Here is a 24,098-nt window from a genome sequence, read left to right as displayed (position 1 = left end):
CACATGAGTAAATACATAGATTAACCTTTTCCAGACACTACTTGTAGATTTTAAAGCAGCAGTGACATTCCAAAGCAGTTAAGCACATGCAGTGACTTGTTATTGGGTCTTTGTCACTGACTGTGTTGTTCTTCCTACCAGTGCTGAAATTAGATATTAACCAGCTCCTCTCTCAGCACCTCAGCACCACATCTTGTACCACCAGTGTGTATCACAAATGTGAGCCTGGGGCAGCCTGTGCCTCAGACTCTGAAAATGTTGGCAAGCACATCTTTGGGAGTGAAAAGCTGTGTTGTATTTCTTGGCATTATTCTTAAATACACCTGCAAAGGCTTCATGGGAGCAAATGTGTGCGCTGTTAAATGTGTGTGCTGATTTCACAGTTATAGTTCCATTTCTTCCAGAAATCACATTGAACTATTAATAGAAAGAGCTTACCCTATGTATATTAGTGTGCTCAGTCAACCTTCTAGTTCAGTATTTAAGTCCCTTTCTCTTAAAAGCCTTCCCAGATTCTGATTTTGGTAGTCCTCTTGATCTCACAGCTGCAAGATCCTCCTTCTCCCAGTGCCTTGGAGACCTCTGGATGATCAGTTCTTAGTTCTTCACTTACTTCAGTGCTGGTGATGTGCACAAGTCTTCCTAAAACCCTTAACTTGTTACAGGGTGGGCATTTTACCCCACGAGGGCAAGAAGCTGAAGTGGACCAGGTCTAGCTGAAACTATAAAAGGAATGTGCAGAAATTTACCCAAACTGGGCTTCAGCCACCCTACTAGGGTTAATATGTTTGTGAATGTTTTATGGTATCTCTTGGAAAGGGAGGGCCAGGCATGTTTTCTCCAATACTGAATTTATTAATTTCTCATGAAAAATCAAAATTGCAGCCTATAATTTCTGCTGCTGGTTTCTCCTTGAGGTGGAGCATTAGTTATGTATTTGAGAGGATGCCTTCTGCAGACACGGTATTAGAGACTTAAGCTCTTTATTTACTGTATCTGGAAGCCTTGGTAAGCCAAGACTTCTACAGTATTTCACATTTTATTTTTCTGAGCCACAGCTTAGGATCAGGTGGCAGTTAAGTCACTTAAGGTTATTTAAATGCATCTAAAATGTTGCTTAATAATTCAGAACCAGTTTGCTCTGTTTAGAGTATTAAGATTTTTTAAATCCTTTTAATTAACCAATTTCAGCAGCAGTTTAAATAAACAGAAACAAAAAATCTGTCTCCCTTGAAAGGGCAGAAAATAAATTTAACTCAAATTGCATGTCAATTTAAATAAGATATGATCAGGATTTCAGTAAATTTAGGGCCAGGCAATTTGTAATTTTATATGGGAGTATAGAGTAAGGTATTCCTCCAAACCCAAATGTGATTGTTCATTCCTGTGCTTTGGCAGGATTAATCCTCTTTGATGCTTACAGTTGTGAAAAGAACATATCCTATATATCCTGTACTTACAGGATAGTAAGTTTAGCTGCAGCACTTGGTACAGAGACCTCTGAGCAGGGAATTATCCTCTGATGTTCTCAGAAAGGTAATTTTAGAGCACAATCCCTATGTTGCTATGCCAGGTAGTTTGACAATTTTGTATATGAGTTCTGGCAGGTGTTCTTTGTAAGGATTGTTCTGAATTTCACCCCATGCAAACTACTTCCTTCAGATAACATTGTTTTAAACTCATTAGGTCGTGTTTAAACTCTCTAAATAGTTCATGAAAGAGTTGAATGTCCTGGACCATCTTTGTCTCTTAACATTCTTCCTCCAATCCTGATCTTGATAGAAAAATGGAAGAAAGCTGTTATTGTGATAAAGGATTTTGCAGTGTCATGACTATACCGTTTAGTACTTTTAATAATTTTCTGTAAATCAGGAAAGTAGCTTGAATATCTGTTTTATAGCAGAGGAGGATTTCAGATGAATGAAATATTTTTCTGATAGGTTAAAAAAATTTTGAAAATTACATGTGATACCTGTAATTTTTCCAGGCATTTCGGTTACTGATATTCATCTTTCCTACCACACAAAGTAGTAGTCATCTCTTTTAATTCACATAATTTAAATTTTTCAGGTCAGTGGTGTCATGTGTTTACTCTAATCTAGTTTACACAAGGCCACAGCCACCTACAAAGGTAGATGTCCCTCCTCCTATCATTTACAGCTTTCCTTAAGTCAATACTATCTGCCCTTGTCTTTTCTCTCCTTTCAGGATATGTTGTTATTTTATTTATTCAAGCAGTTAGGTTTGGTTTAGTTAAGACATGAAGAAGTTGCCTAAGCAAATTGGCCATTCCAGACTGGCATATTCCCATGCCTCTTTTTGAAACCTGGTTTCTGACTGTTTTTCCTGACGACTTGTAACAGTGGAGGGACTAGAACGATTAACCTCAAGTGCAAGACGAAAGGACACTGAAGCATTTGTAGCTCCCAGATATTCCTGTTTTAACAAGTTTGTTGCTCACAAAGAACAGTATCACAGTCTTTTGGTAAGCTCCTACTGAAGGGAGTAGGTAACATTCTTGCTCTGGTGAAGTCAGTGACAGCACTTGAGAGAACACTGAGTATATTTTGCTTCTTGAAATGTGATGTTTGCTTGTCTGGAAATATAATTTCCATGTAGGTAGTAAAAAATTCTGTAAGTATTGCAGGAAGATTTTTCACAATGTTTTTACAAGAAAGACAGACTTGATGTGTTTCTTTCAGACCCAGTGTCTTTAGATAAGTAACTGATCCAAAGAGAAAGATTAAAGCCCTTCGTGTATCAAGTCCCTGAAAGGAGGTCACATCTCACAGATGTAAGAAAAGAAGTAGAATTACATTCTGTAGATCAATATAGTTTCTGATCTCTCACAGCAACTCTATTTGAATACAAGGAATGTTTAACCAGTTTCAGGAAATAGGTGTGCATTTCAGATGAGCTCTTTTACTTGGGGCTCACTAGGGTAAGCAAGCATTCACCCAGCGCTGAATGCTCAATGCGGAGCGTGAGCTCTCCGGTGAATCATCCTCATTAGTTAGCCCAGTGACTAATGCCAACCATGGGATTAATATATTCCACCCAACAGCCCTTCAGTGCACATCCCTCGCACCCAAAGTGCTCTTTTATTCAGCACTGCCCCATTTTACAAAACATTTATTTCAGGGGAGGCGCGTTATTGTTCACAGGAAGATGCCTTAGTTAAGCTGTAGAGCTTTGCTCTTGCATTTGAGATTATCCAGCATAAACTGGGCCTAAGAGATTTTATACTTTTTCTCCAGAATTCATGCTTAATATCCATTTTGTGGACTTTTTTTGACCCTTGTAAGAAGAAAATGAAATGATAAAATACCAATAGAGAGCCTTTGTAATTGTATGATACTAAGACTGCTGTGTCTGGTTACCAGAAAATTTAATGATCTCCTGCTGTTTTGGTAATTGCATAAGTAATGCATCAGACTAAATCACCAAAGCAGTCCTAGGCACTCTCTTTATTCCATTTACCTATCTACCAATCACAATGTTATACTGTAGATATCATTGTGGTATCTGAACATCTTAATCCTTTGAACTCATGATAAAAATCCTTTTGGATTGTTTTTTCATGCAATTATAATTAAGTGCACATGAATCCAATCCTGGGTCGTTCTCCTGTGAGTGACTGTGTTCCCATCCATTCCCCATACACAGGATGTATGCAAAGCAAAGTTCTTAGAGTTCATTTGGAGCACTAAATGTATTTATGTGTTTTCAAACTCCCAGACAACGTGGCTGTTCGCTTCCTGTCAGCTCTTCATCGATCACCAGAGTGAAATTTGTAGTATTTCTGGGGATGTCATCTTTTTTCTGTGAAGCTAGCACGTTTTCAAATAATTAAATACATGAATAATTGTTAGTTCACTATAAGCACACAGGCAGCACTGCCCACAAGAAATGGACTGTTTTGCTCCCTGGCACAGCAGAAAGGATGCTTAACATACAAATGCTCTCATCTGTAAATGCCAGTGCTTAAACTTTCTCTGCTCAACAAGAAAAATGAAGGTAAATAGTGTGAGAGAGCAGGTAGTGGAGCTTCTCTTCCTGCAGGTCCTTTGTCAGGAAAAGACAAGGTCCAAGGTACTCTGTTGGCTTCTCTTTTTCCAAGAAACCACACAAAGAATTCCTAAATAGATCAAATATTTCAAACCAGAAAGAAGGAAGGGAGGAGAGCAGAAAATCTGAGGAGAGCTTTACACCACCTTGCTCTTCCTTGAAGCCTGAAGTCCTCCTGTCTCAGAGTTGTTGCCACTGTGGGATCATAATTGTCTGGGTCAGGACCTGCAGGTGACTCCTCTGACTGACTCCAACTTCATCTTCTTGCTCTTAAGGCAACTTGTGTAATACTTCAGCACCATCAGCACCATAACAATAAAAGTCACATTATTCAAAGAGGCTTTTCTTAATTGAAATACTTTTGTGTTTGCACTTCTGCCAAAATGAAGGAGTGGGTTGGTTATTTTGTCGTTGAAAATGAGCTGTTTGAAAGGCTAGAGGGAGATGCAGCCTCTTGGTAGTGATTTTTTTAAGTGAGATTAGTTCTTGGAAGGAAACATAAAACAAATATTCAGTGATGTTGGTAACTGAATGTATTTTGGCTGTATTTTGGGCAAGAACTGATCATTAAACAAAATTTCTGATCCTTGGCTAAAAAGAGGCACAGAACTGCCTCAGAGCCACCCAGGTGTATACAGTCCTTCCTAAGGCCTTTTGTTGAAAAGTAGATAAACTACAGTTATGTATTTTTTTTATTACTCACTGTTAAAAAGCCATAGGATTTGGGTAAAAGTCTGGTGTTTTTAAAAACATCATTAACATTGGGGCTTTATTTAGTTTTGACCAAAAAAAGAGATTCAGTTTTGTGGGGTTTTTAAGCTTTGTTTTGCTAATATGAGGTATTTATTCCAGTTGAAAAATCAGATTTTCATTTAGAACTTTTAAAAAGATAGTCCAAGTGCCACTATACAAATACAGCAGCACTGGGTTTGGGCTTATCCTTGTTATTTGCACCACCCTGTCATTGTGTTCAGTGTTTTAGAAAATACGGGAGAACACAGTTGCTCTCTTAATTTCCTGTCAAGTAAGTCAAGTAGGGCAAGAGAGATCAATAAGCCTTCACTGATTAAAATCTATGCAGCAAAATTTGTTTTAATATAGATTATGTTAAGGCAATGAAAACTTACTCTATGTGAAGGTTGGTGGCATCTCGGAGCACTGCACGACTTTCCAAGGGAAAAATGGGAAGCATGCTCAAAATAGAGGATACAGCATCACAATTTCCTGTTTTATCAACAGCTGTTACTTTGCTTAGTAAATGTATTTTTAAGTATGCTTAATCTAAAATATGTTTTGAGAAAACCTCTTCAGAGGAGTAAGACAAGAGTGTGATGTATTGGATTAAAGCTTTGTATTTGGATCGAGGCTACAAGTCTTTTACTATGACATATTTTTCCTTGTTTGTGACGGCTTTCTTCAATTCAGATGTAAATTATCTCCAAGTTTATTCAACTAAGCCCGATCTAATTGCATATATTTCTATAAAGTAACCCTACTTTTGTTTGTTGCTCAAGTTGAGCATATTATCTGTGTAACCCAGAGATATTTCAATGGGTAGAAAGGATTCACTGTATTTGTTTGTGTGTCACTCTGAAAATATAGTTTTTTAAACAGATCTGGTACTTTACCAGGTGTGCCTTTAAGTAATTTCTATTGCATTTATACTTTAGGAGGATTAGGAAAGAGAGTAAAAGAACTCTTTGTCCGTTAGATTCATTAAATGTATTCATGCGTGTGTAAGTGGTATAGAGGCTGTGCTACTCAGGAATCAGATCCTTGTCCTAGGGTGGAGAGAAAGGTGAAGGGTGTGATATTTACTGCTTGTGTAAGTGTCATGATAATTGTGTATTTGATTCTTTATTTTTAAATTACCTTGCTGGGCATTAAGCCTTTTTTTTTTTTTATTTATCTTTTCCCTGCAGAGTCAGGGAGGGTAAGGAACCACACCTTGTAAGTGGTAAAAGTACAGCTGCTCAGGATGTGTGTGTGTAATAGAACAGATAGGTCAGCAAAGGTGAAGACAGAAATAGCTCAAAAGTTATTCTAGAAGGAAAAAGACTTTGCTATAAAAATGTATTAAAATGTTCTTTAAACTAGTATCAGTTTTCATTTTCGGTTTATCTAAAAACCCAATGACTTTATTCAGAATAAAGTGTAAGCAGCTACTACATTCTTACAGGAGGAGTGTAAGAGTTAACATTACTACCTTGTGCCTTGCAGAGTCTTAAATGATTTGAACTTCTAAGTGCCACAGAAGTACTTCAACTAGCTAGTTCTTAGGTGGAATAATCACCACAGAATTCACTTAAACAAATACTTACTTAAGTGATAACCTCTCTGGCACCAAACTGACATTGGTTGTGCAACAAAGTTCCTAAAAGATGAAGCTGTAGCTGCAGTGCACCAAACCCTAAGATCCCATAAAACTGAATCCACAGTTGGAAAAAAAGTATTGTTTATCAACTTAAACCTATTTTGGTGAAAGCAGCTCAATGGCAAGATCTAAGACTGGCAGAAATAAAGTCCTGTAGCACCTCTGATCCTATTGCTCAAAGGAGTCTTCCCTGAGAGGGAGGAGTGTTGAAGTTTGCACAGAAAGTCATTTGCCTGAAGATAAAATCTCCTGGGGCACTCTCTGTGTTCAGGGCTTTGGGACAGCCCTGAAAGCACCTGCATGTTATTTTACAGGGTTCTGTGAGCTTGAATGTCCGTAATTTTGCTGTCACTTGTGTTATACTCTCAGCTTCTGGACACTTAGTCCCTCCTCAGCCACTGTCCTCACCAGCTAAGTTTGGAATGCCTTACAGTCTCTTTTTAAGGGGTTTTAGTTCATGTTTCATTATCATATAAAGTATTTGGCATTAGCAAACCCACAGAAGATTTGTGAAATACATTCAGCTGGTATCACAGTGGGATGTGGGAGGTGACTCCTAGACTGTGTGCTTATGACTGGTAGAAAGTCAGTTATTGCAGGACTTAAAGATACAGACAAAAATGTGCCTTTAGCATTTGTTAAGGCTTTTAACTAATGCTGAAGATGAATTTTGCAACCTTAATAAAGAAAGTGTTCATTCCACCACATAGGTGGAACAGATGAAATCAGATTCAATATATAAGCGTACTTCAATGATTTTCTGTGTACATGCTAACAACATTGACTAAATCTTCAAATAATAAAGGTGTAGGGGTTTGGGACAGTGTAGCTTACATAATGTGCAGGGCTGCTTTGGAAAGAGCATCATGCAATGGCATCAGAGCCAAGGGGTGTCAGCACTGAAATGGGCTCCAGAATTTATACTAATAGAAATGAAACAAGGCACACAGATATACATTTAAAGGCATTTTATACTCTTCATTATGAAAGAATGCATATAAATGTAAGTGAATGAGATGCAGTAGTGCACTACATTAAACACACCTTTGCAGGCTACAGCTCTTTCCTTTGATCTCTGCTATAGATCAGTCTTTGGTTTCTAATTCTGTTTTAAAATACTGTAAGTTAGAATGCATCTTAGGTCTTATATTTCATATATTTACAAGAGAAACCATTTCTTTTGTTAGGAGGTATGTTCACTAACAAGGCTTCTATTCTTTGTAGTAAACAATGTATTTACAAGCCACTAATAACAAAGTAGAATCTGCAGAAGGGTTGTGGTGTGATAATTAAGTACAATGGCGACCCATATGAACAGAAAATGCCAAGGAGCTAAAACAAAGCAACAACAGCTTTGTTTGTTGACAGATGTAGGAGCCATATTGTTAGTTAATTGGGTAATGGTGTAAACATTTGCAAACTCTGCTGTCCCTCAGTGAATTAAGCAGCACACTGAAATTATGGTGAAAAGCTGCACAGTCCTTGTGCTGCAGGTACTCCACAAGGCTCCTAGGACCCTTCTCACTGAGGAAGGAGCATCATGTGTTGTTGTTATTTAAGGCCCTTGAAGTTTGCAGACCTTAGACTAGGACATGTATCTTGAATTACACTCAAGTGAATAATAGGTTTCCATATGGTTACAGCCTGGAAGGTTGTGTTCAGTGCCTAGGCATACTTCCGAGATCTTTTTTTTTCTAAGTGGAAAAGAGACTTGTTCTGACTTTCCTGCCTTTTCTTGCAAAAAAAAAAGGCAAACACAAAAACCCCAACAAAATGGTTGCACGATTTGAAAATAAAGATGTCTAAATTAATAGAGACTTGTACTGAAAAGAAGGAAAATTGCTTCTCTCAGGTGCCCAATACCTCAGATGCTGCGAATTGCACAGACCCCTCTTTACCTCACTCCCTGTTCAGTAACAGACTGTAGCAGAATACCAAAACATTAAAAAATGCAACAAGATACTTAATTAGCATACTTCTGTAATCACAAACTTAAATGCACTACTTTGGCTGTTTTTTACATAACAGGTTTGCTTTTGAAGATAATAACCTTTCAATAATTCAGGCAGCATCTGTGCAAGAATGCATAATTGGACTGTAGATAATAGGAATCTGAAATTGAGTCTGGTTTTTGTAAATTATTTTTCTCTTCAGACATTTAGCAGTAGCTCACCATGGAACATGAAGTTTAAGAAAATATGTTCTTCTTTGGGAATAAAAATAATGCATCTGTTTGGTTTTTGGGTTTGGTTTGGGTTTTTAAAGTATGTCATTTTTAAGAAAATTCTGCTGCAGTCGGAGGAAATTACATGGATTTTGATGGTCTTAGGAAGTGATAAGCCTTGAAAGTTTGTTTAAATAATAACTTTTCCCTAATTATTCAATAAGACAATAGAAAGGCAAATATATTTCAAGTTTGCCTGATTTAGTTGGGGGGAGGGAATAAGAAGCAATACTATTTTTGTTAATAGGTAACGGGATTAATAAATTAGGCTTTTAAGAAAATTACATGAGCATTTCTTATTAATTGATAGCATTTTGTGTGCTGGATCCTTAATGTTTTCAAGAGACATTTTTAGAAAGCAGTGACATGCTGTGTTCATAGATGAAACAAATTTAACTTTGGAAAAAATGTTTATTGGCGCGCATTTGCATTTATACCGATGGCATAAGACTAGTAAGCTGTTATTCACAAGCAGACTTCTGATAACTGGTGTGCTCACACAGCAAAATAAACAAAAGCAGAATTACCAGGGAAAATAAGTTTAAAAATGGAAGTGAAATACTTTGGAAAATGGTTCATCTTTCTACACGAAGCTTTGCAGTACTCTGAAGGATGTCATGGCATTGGCTTGTAAACTTGTAAACATCTGAATGACACTGGGACACTTGTCATTAATTTGTCTATATAAGTAAATATATAGAAAACGAAACAGTTTTCTCCCAGCCTGGGATTGTTGAGGTGTCTGAAAGCATTGAGGTGAGTGAAAGCTGGGCGTTCCACCATGTGACTTGGGGCAAGAAAGGGAATAGGAAAATAGAGTTTCTCTTTTCAATGGAGAGATCCTGTTGGAATGGCTATGCTGCTTGCACCATCAGTTTGGCTGAAATGTTGGGATAATTCTCTAGGAGTACAGCTTTATTTTTCATCTTAACTCACGTGTTCTAGTAATCCTTCCAAAAGCTCTTAACTTTGACAAAAACAGACTCTTGCATTAGTTTATGGTTGAGAACCAGACCTTCTTGGAATTAATGTCAGGGATTCTGTTTTTTCCTTGTTCTGTATGTTGTTATTACAAAATAATACTTATAATAACAACAACAGAAAACACAATATATATTTCTTAATCTGCATCCTGGAAAATAATACTCACTACTTCAGTTATCACTGATGGAGGGGCTCAAAAATTTTCCCTGTGAGAGTCTGCACTGTGAAGATAAACAATTCAAAAGTCTACTTACACATATCTTTGTGTTCATGTATTTACAGGTGACCCAGTTGGATCCAAATAAATCATTACTGGAGGTAAAACTGTATCCTCAAGAAACCCTTTTCCTAGAGGCAAAAGAATAGATCAAACAAGATTGTAGGACTAATCATCCTTTGATAAGCCAGAGGCACAGCATCGAGAGGAAGACTTCTCTGAGCACCACCTTGTACTGACATCCAGCTCAATTCCATGTCACAAGTTTGCCTCTTACAAGAATCCTGAAAAATTGAAAAAAACAAATATAGCTACTTAAAGTTTCACATACATGAGTATATGTTTCCAACCTCATTTAAATGAGCAGAGGATAAAGTTCTGCTATGAACACTGAACATTATGATTCTGTTGCTCACTTATCATCCAGCTTTTGTTATAATTAATGCACTGTTAAAATGTGAGTGATTGTTAAGTAGAATTTTTACTCCTCAAATGCCCCTTTTTCACCAAGAAATCTTGGACATTTCTGCCTGTACTTTTGACACTAGAATGCTGTATATTTGATATCTCACTGAGCCAGTGCTCTCATATATATGCATTTTATTTCTGTGTTTGAATTTCTACTTTGTCAACTAATTTAAAAAGGCAGAAAAAATTAATGGGACATTCTCAGCCATGGAAATTTAACAGTATTATAGTAGAAAGCATATAATTTTTGTTAGTACTTTCTGACTTCTTTGATAAGATGTAAGGTTTTGTTTGGAGAATATAGTTTGACATATATGCGAGGTATTTATTTACTGGTTCTGCTTTGGGTCTCAGTTCCAATTCAGTTTAGGAAGTATTTTCCATTACATTGCAGTGTGAAACTGCTTATTGCATGATGTGAATATTTAAATAACATTAGACATGGCCAGTACCAGAAACCTGGTATCTTGCCAACACTTCAGGAATCAGCTGATATTGAATATCAGCTGTTAAAAACCTTTCAAATACCAGATACAAAAGTTCTTTATTTCTCCTTGTGGAAGGAAGGGCAGTTCCCATTTTAGCAGTTTTTCTTCATTCTGGCACTTGCTTGTCTCCTATTACTCTGCTGGTTTAAAGCACCTTGTTTGGTTCATCAAACAATGGGTATTTTAAGGGGTGGTGTAATAAGAAATCTGCCTTATTGTTGCACACTTTGGACATTTTAACAATACATTATTGATCCCATCTCAAAGAAATCCTAGTTCTCTTGTCTGAAATGTATGCACCAGCTACCTGCTATCTGATGTGGAAAAATCTGGTACTTTAAATTTCTCAGCTATTGGATGAGCATACTGAGGCTAAGACCATAAAGTGTAGTTGATGCCAAACCTGCATCAAAACTGGTTTGTTTGGGGACTTTTTTTATTTTTATTTTTCTTTTTTTCTTTCTTTTTTTTTCTTTTTCCTCTTTTTTTTTTCCCTTTTTTATTTTTTTATTTTCTCTCTGGGCTTTCAGGATAGTGCACAATAGCACTACAGGATCATCATCTGCTAACCAATTTTTTTTTTCTTTGAAAGCCTGGCACATTGTTTTCCATCTATGTTTAGATGTAATTCATAGTGTTTATCGCAGCTGAATGAGTTCTGATTTGAAAATTTTATACTAAGCTAAAACCAGTTGCACACATCTTTTAATCTTTCTTTTTTTTTTTTGGAAGGATGGTGATATAAAATTAAATGTATGCCTATTCTTAGGATGTTAGTGATGCTGATATATTGTTACCTTTACCAAAAATGCGAATTTCTGAGTGGGCAAAGCCTTATTCTACCTTTTATAATTCTGTAATTAGTGAGTGCCACACCAGACACTTTTAGAAGTGAAATATCTATGACAAACAAAAGGTTTGGAAGTGTAAGCAAATCTTAATAATTTGCAGTTCACAAATAAAAGAATTCCTAGCCAATAGAACAATATGTGTAATGGAAAGCTGAATGCAGACGCTTCATTCTGAACTTCCATTTTCTTACAAAAAAACCCCCCATCCACTGTGTTTATTAAATAAGAAAGTAACTTGGGTTCCGAATTGGGGTGATGCTGTTTCTACAAACAATCACAGTAAAACATACAGCAGGATTTTAAAGTGATGCATATCTTCTTTTTTCCTTCTAAGCTGCCTGTTGAGGAAAGGAGTTGCTGAAATAGTGCTACACGAAGCAAAGCGACCTTTCAGCTAACTTGTTTATATTAATCTGTTCTGTTTAACTTCTGTTTGATCTCATCAGGCTGTTTTCTCTCACTCAACTTGATTTCTGTATTTTGACTATATATTCTTTACTTTGATACTAGTTTTATAAAGTTATTAAATGTGGCTTGAATATTTGTTGAACTCATTGAAGTCAGTGCTCCCAGGGTTGTTTGGCCTTTTTTTTTTTCCTATACTCTTTTATTATTTTTTTCCCTCATTTTGTTCATATTGCAAAAGACACTGTCATTATCAAAATGTTCTAGTGATAATTAACTGGAAGTGTTCAAAGTGGTGGTATTACTGCCCTCTGATATAAAGATTTTGAGATCAGAATACAGAGATCTTTCTGCCACAACGTAAACAAGTGTATCGCTCTTTAAATAAAACGTTAACGATTTTGGTCCTTAAATACTTTGGGCCTGATTTCAAGAAGCAACCATGTCGAGTCACCTTTCTGAATCACATCATCAACACAAACCAATCCCTGTGTAGAAATATTAATATTCTGTGCCATCATTTTCTGCTCTCCTGGTATTCACTTCACACACTCTGCTGGCACGGATAAGCCTCTAGTCAGTCGAATTTTGTAATTCAGTATTACCCTAAAACTGTAACACCATTGCTATGGAGCACATCCCTGATTCTGCCTTTTGATCTTCAGGTTCTTCACATTAATGGATTACCATTAAGGTGATTAATGCATTAGTTTTAAGTCTTAAGGAATTACTGTTGCTGAAAGGAATCCCGTGCTGTGTGTTGGCTTCTGTTACTCATGGGGTGAAGGTGGGGCACTCTCTGGCTTTGGGAGAAACTTTCTGCCTGTTGACAGTGGTGTTTGAAGTCATTATTAGAGACCATGCAGAACATGAGTGTTTGCTCTTTACTCTCTGCATATGCACCCTTCAGCTCTGTGGGAGTGCTGAGGGTGTTTCTAATGGAGCTGTGTTGGGGGGGGTTGTCTATTCTTTTTAATGTAGCAGAAGAGGACTTTGGCTTTCATAAACTTGGTGACATTAGAAACTTAAAATAAATTTTCAATTGCAGCAATATTTCTACTAAAAAGTTATATGATTTCACTCTTCCATGTGTGGGGAAAAAATCAAACCACAATATCCCAGACTCTCAGGACTGAAGCACTTCATTATGCGGGCCTCGTGTCCAGGGTCCCTAAACAATGCATGAGACGATTTCAGAGCCTTAAAACAGCTTCCACAGCAAGCACAAAGCATGTGTAAGTGGGTGTCTCTACATGTGAAGAGTCACTACCAGGCAGAACCAGAACCTGCTTGGAGCAGTCAGTCAGAAATGCTGAAGATGGAGATGTCTTTATGTGTGCCATTCCTCCCTGGAGCAAAGGCTTCCTCGTCTGCTGTCCTTCTCCTGAGGGCTCTCAGCACTCAGGCTGTGCACCAAGGTAAGCACCAAGACCTTCCACCATTTGGAAACAGTAATGGTGACCTCCTCCCGAGGAGGAGTTTTCGCTGATGGTAATTCACACTTCGGTTTCTCCAGTATTGTGAGGGCCTGAGGAGAGATGAGTCCCTGGGTTGGACATTCCATAGTCTGCTTCAACACCACCACAGCACAGCTACTTTTAAAGTGTGTGCTGCTCACTCTCAAAGCTGTTTGACTGCCAAAATACAGGATTCCTTTAAAGGTCCTTGAGAGGGAGGGTGCAAATCAGTCTTTAGCCTGGCAGCTGGGTGCTTGCCTGGGATGAGCCATCCAGCCCTTGACAGTGGATGTTCATTGCAGCCATTGGTCTTTTTGAACAAAAGAGCTGGGAGTGGAGACTGGATGTTGATTCTGCACCCAAGTTTAGTTTTATTAATCTGTTTGTATAAAAGAGAAGGCAACTGCAGTAGCCTTAGTTATATTTTTCTTTCTGGACGGGTCAGGAAAAAAAGCAGAAATTACTGTACACTGTACACAGCATGAGACATTGTTCTCTACCTGAAACTATTTCCCCACAGATGACAGGTGGGGAATAGCAAATTTAGCACTAAACGTGTCAGGATCCAGGCAGTTTTATACTCAGTTTAGTCTGATACAGGTCTATGCTTCTGCCCACAGAGCCATCTGTGCCCCCACCTTGCACTGGGACCAGGCAAACCAGTTAAAAAATGACCTTTTTTTTTCTGGAGCAGTTTAGAGGCTGATGCAGCTCCCTGATGTGTCTCTAGGTGAGTCAATGAAGACGAGAGGAAGAGGAAGGCCAGGCTGCTCCCCCTGACAGCACTGCTGATTTATGTGGGATGAAATAGACCATGCTCCTTGAAATATTTTTTTAATACCTTATTACTACCTTTGCATTTTACATCCACATAAAAAAAAAAAAATCAAGGGAATTAAATGCTATAAGGGTTTTGCTGTCTGTAATTTCCTTAAGTCTTGTCAAAGTTGGCAGCCCAGAATTCAGGAAACAGGAAGGCAGATGGAAGGTCCCTTGAGTGCGTGCAGTGAAGGCAAGGCTCACTAGATCCAGCTCTTGGGAGTCACTCCAGACCCGATCACCCTGAAAGTTTCAAAAGGTTTTAATGTCTCACTAGATAACAGAGAATTCACTCCTTAGTCAGGTCTTTTCTCTGTGGATTCTTTTATGTGTAATAAAGACTAAAGTCACACTACAGTCTTAATGTAATTCAGTTTAAATGTCACTCAACTGCTGGTTATAGAAGGAGGCTTCATTAGTTCTTGTGATTACAAAACTACTGGTTAACAGGATCGTTATTTTGTACTTAGCACCACTGAATTTCCTTTACTGTTTACCCAGCTCCATGTTGTGACGATATTCCACAGGATTCCACAGTTCATCGCTGTTCCCTTTCTATCCACTCAACTTGAATGAGTTTGTGTTATTTATTAATATCATCAGCTCACCACTGATCCCTTTCTCCAGGTAGTGGTGTCTGAGTACCTTGAATAACACAGGTTCCCACAAAGATCCTTGGGGACATTGCTGGAATCTTCTCACTGTGAAAATTGTTGCTTTCTGCTTCCAGCTATCAATCTGATAATACTACTTTTTTTTTTTTTTTTAACTCAAGAAAAGATGTTTCCACTGCAGTAAACACTGCTACAGATGACTAGCTTAGTTCTTCTGCAATTACCCTATTTTTAATAAAAGGAGTCTTTTACACTGTAAAAATGTATTAGTCCAATTATCTTCTGGCAGGTTTTCTGTTTCTGATACTTTTAATAGTCCTTTACACCTTTGGTAATTGTTCCTTGGGGTATGTCAGTTGTTTAATTCAGGATTCATATCTTCCAAAATTTAAATTTCCATGGGTTTTCTAATTTTCTTTTCTAGTTTCCTGCTTTAAGTCTGTCTTCCAATTACATCCTTTAACATGCTGGTGCACACAGCCCAACTACTTCTTGTGGCCATGCTGTAGTCTTTTAAAGTCAGATACATGTGTACTCTGAGGATCTAAAATAGTGTCTTCAAAAAGTTTTGGTTACAGTCTTAGTCTTTCACCTGTGACTTTAATTTCTCTTTGTTATCTTCAACTTCGTGCAGTTTTCTTCTAAAAGGGTAATGCTACCCTGGTGATTTTTAACAATTGTTATCGTTTTGTAAAATAGTGAATACAAGCATGTTTTCATTCACCTAAAAAAATGTAGTTTCTATCATTTTATTTGCCTCTATGCTTTATTTAATCTACTGTCATGGTCCCCATTAGCATGTTACTATCACTCATAAGTATTTTACACCTTGTAATTATGGCATGCTACTCATGATCTTGCCTTTTCTAAATTTACAGGTAGACCTCATTTGTTGTCATTTGAAAACCCCCATTCTGTTGCGGCCATTTTAGGAGTTTAAAAATTATTCTGATGTGTACTTAGAAATATTTTTCATTTTGTGTAGGCCTATTTGCCTGTTTATGTGTCCTGATTAATGAGGACTTCGATTGTGTGAGGGAAAGCATTTCCAAACTGTGGTGGCAATGGAGAAGGAATTGGTTTTTTAATGACAACTATAAACTCAGTGATGCAGAAGAACAAAATAATTTATAACTGTGTGGATCTAATAAAGAAAAAAAGGCGGGAGGTATTTTTCAGAAGTGAAGTATCACCTGCAAATTAAAGAGAACACTTTTTTGCTGAAATACACTTTTTCAAGGTCTAGACGAAGGTAGAACATTGTGTGGCTGTTGCAGTATCGTCTAACGTGGGGAAACCAAACCAAATAAACAAACAAAAGCACCGAAAAAGAGATCCCTGCCTTGATGCGGGTCCCACCGCGCCTTCGCACCTCGCGGCCGCCGGGAAGATGTTAGCTTGGAGGAGCGGGATGGGGGCGAAGACGCTTCCCGGGCATCCCGCGGCACCGGCCGGCACCGCAGCCGCCCTTCGGCCTCTCCCGGGCCGGATGGAGCCGTCGGGGCAGAATTCCCGGGGGCAGCGGAGCCTGGGCGGCCGCCGGGCGCCGAGCCGCCCCCGCGGGTCTCCCTTCCCTCCGCGGCCGCCCTGGCTCCGCACCCCGGCCCGGCTCTGCCCGCACCGCAACCAAGAATTATTTAAAAATTACTAAAAAAATAGTTAAAGGGAAGTCAAAAGAGGGGAAAAGCCTCGGTGCCGCGCCTTTCCCCGTGGGCGTGGGCGGAGATGGGGCCGCTCAGCCCGGCGCTGGGCAAGGGGCGCGCAAGGAAAAACTGGGCATTCCTAGGAAAAAAGAACAAAACAACAACCCACAAATAAACAGCCAACCAAACAAACAAATGGAGCCACATGTTTGGGCATCGCCCCAGCGCTGCCCGGTCCCGCGGGACTGATGGCACCGGCGCGGCACCGGGCCGGGGCTGGACGGTGCCGGGGGAGATTGCGGATGGTCCATCATTAACTTGAAAGAAGTCTGTGTTTGTGTAAGGGCCCCTTAAATACTGCGTGTGAACTGGGAAAAGAATATAAGAATCATTTTTTCCCCGAAGTGCGTGTGGTTTTTGATGACGCTGTTACATCGGCCCTCCCGCCCCTCCGCAAACCCCCTCGACATGTCTCTAACGATATAGACTGTGTTTATCTATCGCATTCCGTCAGGATTGTTCGGCTCCTGAGCTCCTGGGGCAATAAACATTGAAGGGGGGAATCCTCTGGCAAATCCGACCGGGGCTGTCATGATCATGAATAAAAATAAAAGAATTAATCTTTTGCTTTCGGCTAATGAAACAATGTAGCCTCCAAAATATGGAAGAGCTCCGATGTGCAGAGCCGGGATGTGGCCGGGCAGATGCGGGAGCGGCGCGGGGAGGGCGGCTCCGCACCTTGGGGTGTCCGTCCCGCTGCCACGGGCGGGGGCACCTCCCCGCCGCCCCCGCCCCGGACCGGTCGCCGGGCCCCAGCAGGCAGGAGGGAGCTCCAGGGTTTTTAATTACACTCCTTCCCTTTGCTCCCTTCATTTTTCTGCACCCTTTGCAGTGAGACACACTTGGAATTAGAGTGGTTGTGACATTTTGGTGGCAGCTTATTGTGCGGAACACTTAAAGTTTAAAAAACAAGCCCCATAGAAGTTGAGGGGCTTAAAGCAGCCCCCTTTGTGGGGCAAGACATAGAGTTTTGATTCTGGACAATGGTGTTTCTCAAATTTCTTCCAAAAACCTGCACCCCATCTGTGATCTCAATGAAATCGCTTTTCTCTCTCCCTTCAATTCATTTGGCAAAGGCGAAGCAGATGCATGGGACGGGGTCTGAATTTTAATTATTAGGTTTTACCTGAAACAAAACAGCAAATCCTTTTTACCATGTGTTTGAAGTTAGGAGACGGGTAGGGGAATATAAAATATAATTAAAAAGCTCTCGGATCGTTAGGGAGCTGACAAGAGCCTTTTTAATGAACCTCTCGGAGCGCCCTACGGTAAATTAGCAGAGCGGGGCTTTCCCGAGTCATTCTGGCTCGGAGCTGCTGCCCCCGCGGTACCTGCGTGCTCCCGGCGGTGCCAGCGCGTGTCCCCGCGGCTGCCGGGAGGCTGCGGCACACGCGCGTGTCCCTGTGCCACGGGCAGCGCCGCGGACGCGGGGGATCCCCGCGGAGCCTCCGCTGCCGCGCAAACCCCGGCGCGGGGATGGGGGGAGGCGGCCGCGCCGCTCGTGCCGAGCCGGCCCCGGCCCGCGGCCGCCCCGTCCACCCGCCGAGGTTCGCAGCGCTGCCGGGACAGCCCCCCTCCCTCCCCGCTTCCCGCGCATTAACTCAGAGTGCATTTAACCATCAATAAGGTGCGAGGGGAAAATTGTCTGTCACTTTAATCCATGCCCGAGGGGCTGGGAAATAAAAAGGGAGAGGGAGAGGGAGAAGGAGGGAGGGAGAGAAAAGCAAAGGTCTTAAAGAGCCCTAAATCTACAGGCGAGCGGTGGGAATGCGGAGCCAGGCTCGGCTCCCTGGCCGGCCCTCCGTGGGCAGCGAGCCCCGAGCAGACAGCGCTGGCTCGGGAGGTTGAGCCCGTCTGGTTTAGGAGGGGACCCTATCCGCCGCTCTCGCTCCCAGCGCGGAACGGGGCCGGGGAGGGAAGGGGGCACTGGGGGCACTGGGGGCACTGGGCTCCCCCCGAGGTGTCCCAGCCTTCGCCGCACTCCCCGGCGAGAAAGGGAAACTCCTGCCCGCGCCCTCCTCCGCTGCGGATCCGCTCAGCTCGTCTGTCTGACGGGTGGAAGGAAGAAGGGAGAGCAGAGCGGGGGCCGGCATGGGCACCCCCACACCCCCGTGCCCCCGCAGAGCGCTGCCCCGGGCCGGGACGCGTGGCTTTCCCCCTCCACAGGCAGAGGCTGCTCCCCCGCCCGCCCCGCTAAAGCGATTAAGATTTCCTTCCCCTCCCTTGGGAAGCCCCAGCCCGAGCCTCAGCCAAACCCGGGGGACATCAGCCAGCGCCGAAGGCCCTGGGGACGGACCACGGATTTTTAATTTTTAGCTCCAGCCCCCGGAGGGGGGGGGGGGGGGGGGGGGGGGGGGGTGATGGATGGATTTTTGCGTGTGTGAGCTTTTTTTCCTCTGTGTGTCGGTGTGCGTGTGTGTGGATGGGCACAAGCTCTCAGAGAAAAGAAATTTTAGAGTAACAACTAAAGGCTTTCTTGTGCAGTTATTTTAAGGGCTTTGTTCAGTGCCTGAAGGGGGATGCGCCCATTTGTTCGGGAGGGGATTCATCACATGCCCCTTTCATGTGAACCAGAGGTTAACAACCTAATGAGCACTTGGTGAAGAGATGAAGCGTGTAAAGAGCCCGATTTTCCCAAATCCTGGGCTGCTGTCTTGGGGATGTGCTACTCTAACCTCTGCTGGGCTAATAGTCTCCGCACTTCCAGCGGGGAGGCCCCGGGAAGCCCCCGGGTCCAGCCGCGCTCAGGCGGGGCAGCAGCAGCGAGGCGGCTCGGTCGCGATGCCCCGCCGGGGAGCCGGGGGGGCCCGGCCCCACTGCTACATATGTTGGGTCAAGTCTCCCCATTGTGAGCGTGTAAAAAGGTGTAAAAACTCAATCATCTGTAGCTTTTTTAAAGGGAGGGCTTACCCTGGATTTGTTGCATAATGGATTGTTAAAAAAGTAGAGGGTTGAATTAAAACTGTTCCCTAGTCACTTTTAATTAGACCACTCTATTTAATTAGCAAAGTTGAAACATGCAATTAAAATTAGCTCAGTTTAGCACATATTAAAAGAAACGGGGACGCGGCTCCGGCTCATATTAAAAGGAGTCGGAGGAGAAATGGCGGGGAAGAGTAAGCGAAATGACTCTGTGGAGGTAATTCAGCCGGCGGCCATCTGTCAGAGGACCCGCCGTGCCCCTTCATCACGGCCCCGATTCCTCCAATGTCCCTCTAATGACCGTCCCCGCAAGGCCAGCGCGATGTGCACGGCCGGTGCCGCTGGATGGTGCGAAGCCCTTCGAGGGCCGCGTGTCTGTGTATTTAAGACGTGTTGTTCTCCAAAAGCCGGGGGGCTGGTACCTGCGCCGGCCCCGGCGGAACCCCGAGGGGTCAGTCAGCCCCGGCCCCGCCGCCCGCCCCGTGCGGCCGCCGGGCTGCGGGCGGAGAGGAGCCCGCGCAGGAGTGCGCGGAGCCCCGAATTTCCCTTATTCCACAAATCTTTCTTCCTTGTCGATTTCTCCTCCCCCACTGGGAGCCGGGAAATCGAGTTAATAATGTTTCAAATACTTGAGAAGTGCGGGCTAACGGGAGTTCCGTCTCCCTTTCCTCGCTCCGGATCTGAAGAGGTTGCCTGGACTAGGAGGAATGTGCCTTTTTCTTGAAGGGGGGGTAGTGGTGGTGGTAATTTTCATTCTTGTAATATTGGTTTGGGGATAATTACTTTTAATGTCAAAAAGATTTAGTTTAATATCATCTCTATTAGGCGGCTGGGCGGATAATTAAAAGTGAAGATGATAGCAGCAGGGAAACAGATGGCATTTGCTTACTTTGATTCAGTAGGTAAATAATGAAAAAGTCAATGGCAAACCCCCTAGAACAATTGAAACCTTAAAGAGCACTAACATTAGCAGGTACTTACAAACTGTCTTCCGCTAAGAACGAGATGAAAATACACTAATCAAGAATTATATTTCTCTGGGATGTTTCCGAGGGCTGCTCTGCCTGCAGGCGTGCGTGTCCCTTCCCCCGCATGGCAGCCAATAGCCGGGCGCTTTTTAATTAAGATTTTACTGCTGCAATTGGGGGAAGCTGCAGCAGCACCGTTGCTGCAGCCCTCTCAAACTTGGGCACCGGAGCAGCCGTACAGGGGAAGCCTTTAGGTGAATCAAGGGGAGTGAGGAGAGAAAGAAACACCGGGGAAATCGGGGCTTCTTCAGAATAAATATATCGTGTTTTATCGAGCTGATCCAGATGTGAGCGCTGGGCCGTGGGCGCCGAGTGGTGAATTTCTGGATGCTGCCAGAGTCAAACGCACAGCGGGGATAACTGAGCAGCAACCGGGGCACTGCGCAACGAAAGGCGGCGTCTCTGGCCATCCCTGTAACGAAGTAGAGTCGACTTTCACGCGTCTGGAGGGCGCGGGCTGCCCTGACCATGGTGGGGTTCCCTCTAGGACCCCTTAGCTCTGGTGGCTCGGGGGTCGGCGGCTCTCCGTGCCCGGCCCGGGCAGGGCACCCGCCCCGCTCCCTGGAGCCGGCCCAGGCGCCCGGTGCCAACCCGGGCTGCTCCTGCGGGGCCCGGCCGGCGCCTGCGGGGAGGAAGAGAGGAGCTGGGTCCAAGCCTGAGTTCCTCTCACGGTTTGACGCTGGGAGATGCTCCCAGAGCCAAGCTGGGAGCGTGACCAGTCTCGGGGGCTTTAAAGTCGCGTTTCACCGGGTTTGGAGAAATGAATTTTTCTTTCCTTGTCCCACCCGGGCAGCGGGAGCGCGGCTGCTCTGTGCGTGCCTAAAACAAACATCCCTCCCCCAGAAAGACACGGGAGCAGGGATGTACATGAAGATTTTATTGTGCCTCGTCAAACAGAAATGAATTGCAGCAGGAGAGAGGGGAGGAAGAAGGGAGGGGTGGGGGGAGAGCAACATCCACCTCCCCGCTGCCTCCCGTCCATACTCACACACACACAGGGCTCTAGCAGGCCGGGACACAGCTGGAGAGAGCTCCGAGCCCGTGGCAAGTCCTGGCCGCGCCTCTGCTGGTCCGGGCGAACTCACAGCTCAAGGGGTGGTTTGTTTGAATAAATCTGTGAAATGTGCGCACCTTCTGGGCTCACGGTGAAAGTTTTCAAAGGAAAACACGGACATGGGAGAAATTATTGTTGTTGAAATATCAGACCGGGGAGAAGTGTGATTCCGGGCTCTCCTTTTCTAAACGCACCTCGTAAGAGGACAGCAACACAGGAATAGTTGGGTCCCGGTTGGAAGCAGCCCCTCCAGCCGCTTCCCTCCTGGAAAGCGGAAAGGCAGAGCCTGCCTGAGCCCGGAGCCGGGTGCCGAGCCCGACGAGAGGCCTCGGCTCCGGGTCAGGAGCGATCCTGGCGAAGAGCGGCGCTTTCCGGGAGCGGCGGCTTCGCCTCCGGCCCCCGCCGCCTCCAGGCGCCTGCCGGGGCTGCTGCCTGCCCTGGGGGCGGCCGGAGAGGAGCGCGGCGTGGGTACCCGTCAAACGCCCCTGAAATTGGGGGAGATTTGGACAAACGTCCTCAGAACTTGCTGAATCCTGGAGTTACATCCTTGTAATTACACATCCTTGCAATTTTAGATTTTTATTTAATAAAACACCGCTATTACGATGTCGGATTGAAGTTGAGTGTAACATTTAAAACGAGCACATGGCTAAGTGTTTTGGACCAAGGGGTGTCCTCTGCTGACTTTGGACGAACAGCAGAAACAGGCACTGGGCGTTTACGTGCCCAGCTCTGGGACACTGCACCCCAACTCTGCCTATCTCAGCGAGTGGGGCCGTGCTGCAGGAGCCCACGGAAACAGCCTCGGGATAGAGATGCTACGCGTTGTGTGTCCCAACTTCAACACCGCCGTTTGTCATGTTACTGGAAGCATGAGGCTCCGAACAGAAACCACCGCATTTCACAGGCTGATTACTGACCCACTCTCGGGGGTTTTTGTTGTTTGGGGTTTTTTTGGTTTGTTTGGTGGTTTTTTTCCCCATGCCTGTTTCCAAAATAGTTTTAAACCGCCTTAAACGGAAAGGATAACCCAGCCCTTTAATTTAAGTCAAAGCTGAAAGACAACAGAACGGAGGAAATCGGCATAACCCGTGTCCTGTGCTGTTGGTGGTGGCGGGCTGCCTCGAGGGGGAAAGGGACGGTATTTGCAGAAAAAAACCCATCGCAACCCCCCCAAAAAACTGCCAGGTAGAAGGGAGAATATTTTCTCCCTGTTAAACCAACATAAAGCAATACTTTAAATGTTTCTTATTAGGTCTGATCGAGTTCTACGAAATCCCAATTAAATCAGATGATTAGAGTAATACTCTCCGGAGAATAAAATTAGTGGTTGCAAATAAAATTAAATCGGATATTTTGACTTGGCGGCCGTATTAAATAAAGGTGTTATAACACCTAAATCACGAGGAGTGGGTGGCAGCTGCACCCGCAGAAAATCGGGTAGGAAATCGCTCATTTCGTTACCAAAAAAAAAAAAAAAAAAGGAAGACGGATGTAAGTGCAATAAAAATAATGAAAATTTGGAGGCCTCAGGATTTGTGCTTTTCGCAACCACGGAATGAGAGCGACCAAGGGGAAGAGCCATCGCAGCATCAGCGAGCGCTGCGCGTCCTGCAGAGGGCCTGCCCCGCGGCCCTGCGCGGTGTCCAGCCGCGGGGAAGCGGCAGTCAGGGCCGGCACGTTTCGAGCAGAGCTAGGGCTTTCTCTCCTCCCGTCTCGGGGCCCTCAGCTCGCCCGGGGCACCCACCCGGGGAGGCACCTGGAACAGGTCTCGCGGCGTGGGAGCGCAGGTGGGGATGCTGAAGCGGAGGGAGGAGGCCCCTACGACCGGCAGACAGTTCCCGCTACGGGGAAGGACTTACGGACGCATGTGAAAAAGAACTTTAGAAAGTGCCGAGGAGGATGGAGATCCCTCGTGGGAAAGAGAGGCGAGAGCCCTGGGGAAAGGAGACGGCGTTATTTCCCACCGAAGTGCTACCTCCTCCCGCAACCAGCGAAGGTGACGTCAAACCCGGGTGCCTGATGCTAAAACAAAAGCTCCGGGGTTAATATACAGTTACCAGCCCGGCAGCCTCCTCCTCCTTAAAAATCAGTCCCTCGGGTTTATTGTCCCCGAGGGGAAGGCGCCTGTTGAACATGTAGTCACGCAAACAGCTGGCAGGAGAAAGAAAGAACGAACTTTACTTTCTGGGGAGTGAAGGGCGGGCAGGGCTCCCCCAGGCTAAAACGCAGCGAAAGGATGGAAAATCATACTCACCTCGGGCTTCTCCTGCTGCGGCAGCACTTGTACATTCACCTGCGGGTGTGGAATGAGAGAGAAGAGGGAGTGGGGAGAGAGAAAGAAAAGAGAGGAGAGAGGGAATGAGGGAAGGAAGGAAGGAAGGAAGGAAGGAAGGAAGGAAGGAAGGAAGGAAGGAAGGAA

At 43.7% G+C, this 24,098-nt stretch overlaps 1 protein-coding gene across 1 annotated transcript in view; it reads left to right on the top strand.

The window, feature by feature from the left end:
• The window catches only part of FAF1 (Fas associated factor 1), a 151,073-nt gene extending 138,581 nt beyond the window's left edge, over window positions 1-12,492 (top strand). Inside the window, exon 19 of the mRNA XM_042030662.1 lies at window positions 9,933-12,492. Coding sequence (XP_041886596.1) covers window positions 9,933-10,016 — 84 coding nt within the window. The 3' untranslated portion in view covers window positions 10,017-12,492. The remainder of the gene's footprint in view (window positions 1-9,932) is intronic.
• Window positions 12,493-24,098: the final 11,606 nt, after the last annotated feature.

Source organism: Corvus kubaryi, unplaced genomic scaffold (genome assembly GCF_017639235.1).
Source record: "Corvus kubaryi isolate FWS band 111438036 unplaced genomic scaffold, C.kubaryi_AGA036_p1.0 37334, whole genome shotgun sequence".
NCBI lineage: Eukaryota > Metazoa > Chordata > Aves > Passeriformes > Corvidae > Corvus > Corvus kubaryi.
Note: the sequence above shows the minus strand (reverse complement) of the source record. Positions and strands in the feature narration are given on the sequence as shown.